Genomic DNA, 2,687 nt, shown 5'->3' with positions numbered 1-2,687 from the left:
ATGGGGACAGGAGAGCTGTCAGTCAATAAATTGGGAAAAAAAAGTAACTTGCGTTACTTATTTGAAAAAGTAACTCACTTGTAAATTAAAAAGTAATGCGTTACTTTACTAGTTACTTGAAAAAAGTAATCTGATTACGTAACTCGCGTTACTTGTAATGCGTTACCCCCAACACTGGTCAAGAGTACCTCAAAACCATACTTGAGTAAAAGTCAATAATTTTTCTTATACTAAATATAGGTTTAAAGATGCACTAGTCAAAGACACATGCCAGTGAAAAACTGTAACGTTGTGGAGAAGCTGCGGAAAACAGGCAGAGGCAAGGATCTATGTGCTGGTATTTAATGGAAAAACTAGAGCAAACAATAAACCAAAAACCACAGGGAACAAAGAAACAGATAATCATTACATTCAATAACTCACAAGGAACTAAAGAAACACTGGGGCTATATATACACAGGGGGCTAACAAGATAACAAGACACACCTGGGGAGACTAATCAAGGGGAACCAGTGACAAACAGACTACAAACTGACTACAAACACCACGAGAGACAGGAAGTTACAAAAAGTCCAAAAGAAGGCACAGAGAACATGTAACAAAAAGAAAGAGCTGATTTGAATCCAAAATAAACCTGAACCCTCGAAATAAAAAAAAAACAAACAAAAAAAAAACTAAACTATATCCTTCAAAAAGGTCTCTTCAGTATAACGGATAAATAAAATAATTCTAAGTCAAATTAAAAAGTCAAAGCCCTCTTGCACTGGATGTGCTGGTTTCATGTCCTCATCTCAGTTGTGCTTTAAAGTTCACATTTTCTGAAACGATTACTCTCTTGGTTATTATCTTTATAATAAACAGAATTTTCCCTTGCTGTGAGGCTATTTAAAGCAACATCATGCATTTTGTCCTTTCTTGGGTTTTCTTAAAAGGGTCGTATGACGTGTTTTCATGCTTTCCTTTTTCTTTAGTGTGTATAAGATTCGCAAAGTCACAAAGTTCCCAGTAAAGGATTTTTTCTATCTAGAACAAAAGGTTGACCAAAACTTGAGCTCACGATTATGGTAAGGAGTGTTACATTTCCGATACTCGCTTGAGATGTTCGACCAACTGCTGGCCAAATAGAGCACCCTGCGCTTTTCGGAAGGAGGGGCTTTGAAGAAATCCATGCATTTTAGAGAGACTAGGCATACAATAATGTACAGTATGTTAAATGATGTGTTTTTTGAGCATTATAGCATGCAAACATATTCCATTACACCCAATGCACAATATAATGATCTATATTCCATGTAGCATCTCAATTGATATGAGCTCATAAAAGCTACATGCATAATAATTTGCAGAAAAGTGTGGCTTTAAAGCATTTTACTGTACAGCATGTTACAATGAAGGACAGGTCAACTAATGTCAAGAATCTCATGTCAGATACCCATAATCCCATTGTGACTGTTCACGATCTCTCACCTGCTGCTCTGTACAGGATTTTGGGCTCAAAGAAGATGCAGGGGTTTTGATCAGCGATGCAGGACAGAAGAAGACCCTTGGCCTGGACCGGACCTCTCGGTACAACAATCTAACGGACAGAGAAAGGGGGAAAGCAAGCTATTATTGGTTTCATAAAAAGGAAAACAGATAAACTTGTCGTTTACACATTTATAAGGACACATAAGACTCCAAAGGTGACGCTGTGTTTCCACATTGGGCTCATTTTAAAGATGCCTCGGGATGGAGAAAGTGATTCACTATCACCAGCAGCAACACTGATTTTCAAAGTGACCCATTCTAACGGAATAGACCATTACAGATGAAGACGCAATAAAAGATTTGCCGCACAGCAACAAAGACTGGTGATGCACAGAGAATCAGATGGTAAATCCGCTCGGACACTCCACAAGTCGGCTCATTAAATGGCGAGCCTGCAGAGAGTCAAACATCCATCTGCTTTGAATTTGATGCAAACTCCAATTTTCCCTGAGCGTTTCAATGCAGCTTGAGGAATGTGTTGTAGTACGAGTGAGACGAGCAAAGAGCTGCTGCTTAATCTACCTCACACTGTTGCGTATTTTTAGCACATACAGTGTTGCTTGTAAGTTTGTGAAACCTATAGAATTTTCTATATTTCTGCATAAATATCATCAAATTTAATCACACAAGTCCTGAAAGTAGACAAAGAGAATACAATGAAACAAGTGAGACAAAAATATGTTCTTTGTCATTTATTTATTCAGGAAAATGATACAATATTACATATCTGTGAGTGGCAAAGTATGTGAATCTCTGTTATTAGCAGTTAATTTGAAGGCGAAATTGAAGTCCATCTGTTCAGAGGTGTTTTTAAGCAACGGGATGACTATCAGGTGTCAGTGTGTGCCCTGGTTTATTTAAAGAACAGGGATCTATCAAAGTCCGTTTGATATTTCAACCGTATATTGCCGTAGTCGTGTGTTTATTAGTCACGCTGAATCAATGAAAGCAGTTGAATCTTCTGTTTATTCAGCTGCAGCGATAGGCATTTTCTGGGTTTCTTCTGCGAGGCGTATCTGGAGTTTCAGAGCACCCTCTGGCCTTTGGATGGAGATTTACTGCTGATCACAGAACCGTGCTTCACTGAAAGACACGCATGACAATCGCAGCTTCTGTCAAATCGCGATCTCGATTCCATTTCGATTTATCGTGCAGCCCTA

At 38.5% G+C, this 2,687-nt stretch overlaps 1 protein-coding gene across 1 annotated transcript in view; it reads right to left on the bottom strand.

The window, feature by feature from the left end:
• Positions 1–2,687, bottom strand: part of LOC107713906 (2-oxoisovalerate dehydrogenase subunit beta, mitochondrial-like) — a 97,201-nt gene that overhangs the window by 79,418 nt on the left and 15,096 nt on the right. Inside the window, exon 3 of the mRNA XM_016519555.1 lies at positions 1,468–1,576. Coding sequence (XP_016375041.1) covers positions 1,468–1,576 — 109 coding nt within the window. The remainder of the gene's footprint in view (positions 1–1,467; positions 1,577–2,687) is intronic.

The sequence above is a fragment of the Sinocyclocheilus rhinocerous genome, unplaced genomic scaffold, assembly GCF_001515625.1.
Source record: "Sinocyclocheilus rhinocerous isolate Xijiao unplaced genomic scaffold, SAMN03320098_v1.1 scaffold1470, whole genome shotgun sequence".
In the NCBI taxonomy this organism is placed as follows: domain Eukaryota; kingdom Metazoa; phylum Chordata; class Actinopteri; order Cypriniformes; family Cyprinidae; genus Sinocyclocheilus; species Sinocyclocheilus rhinocerous.
The sequence above is the reverse complement of the archived record's forward strand: the minus strand, read 5'-3'. Positions and strand labels throughout refer to the sequence as shown.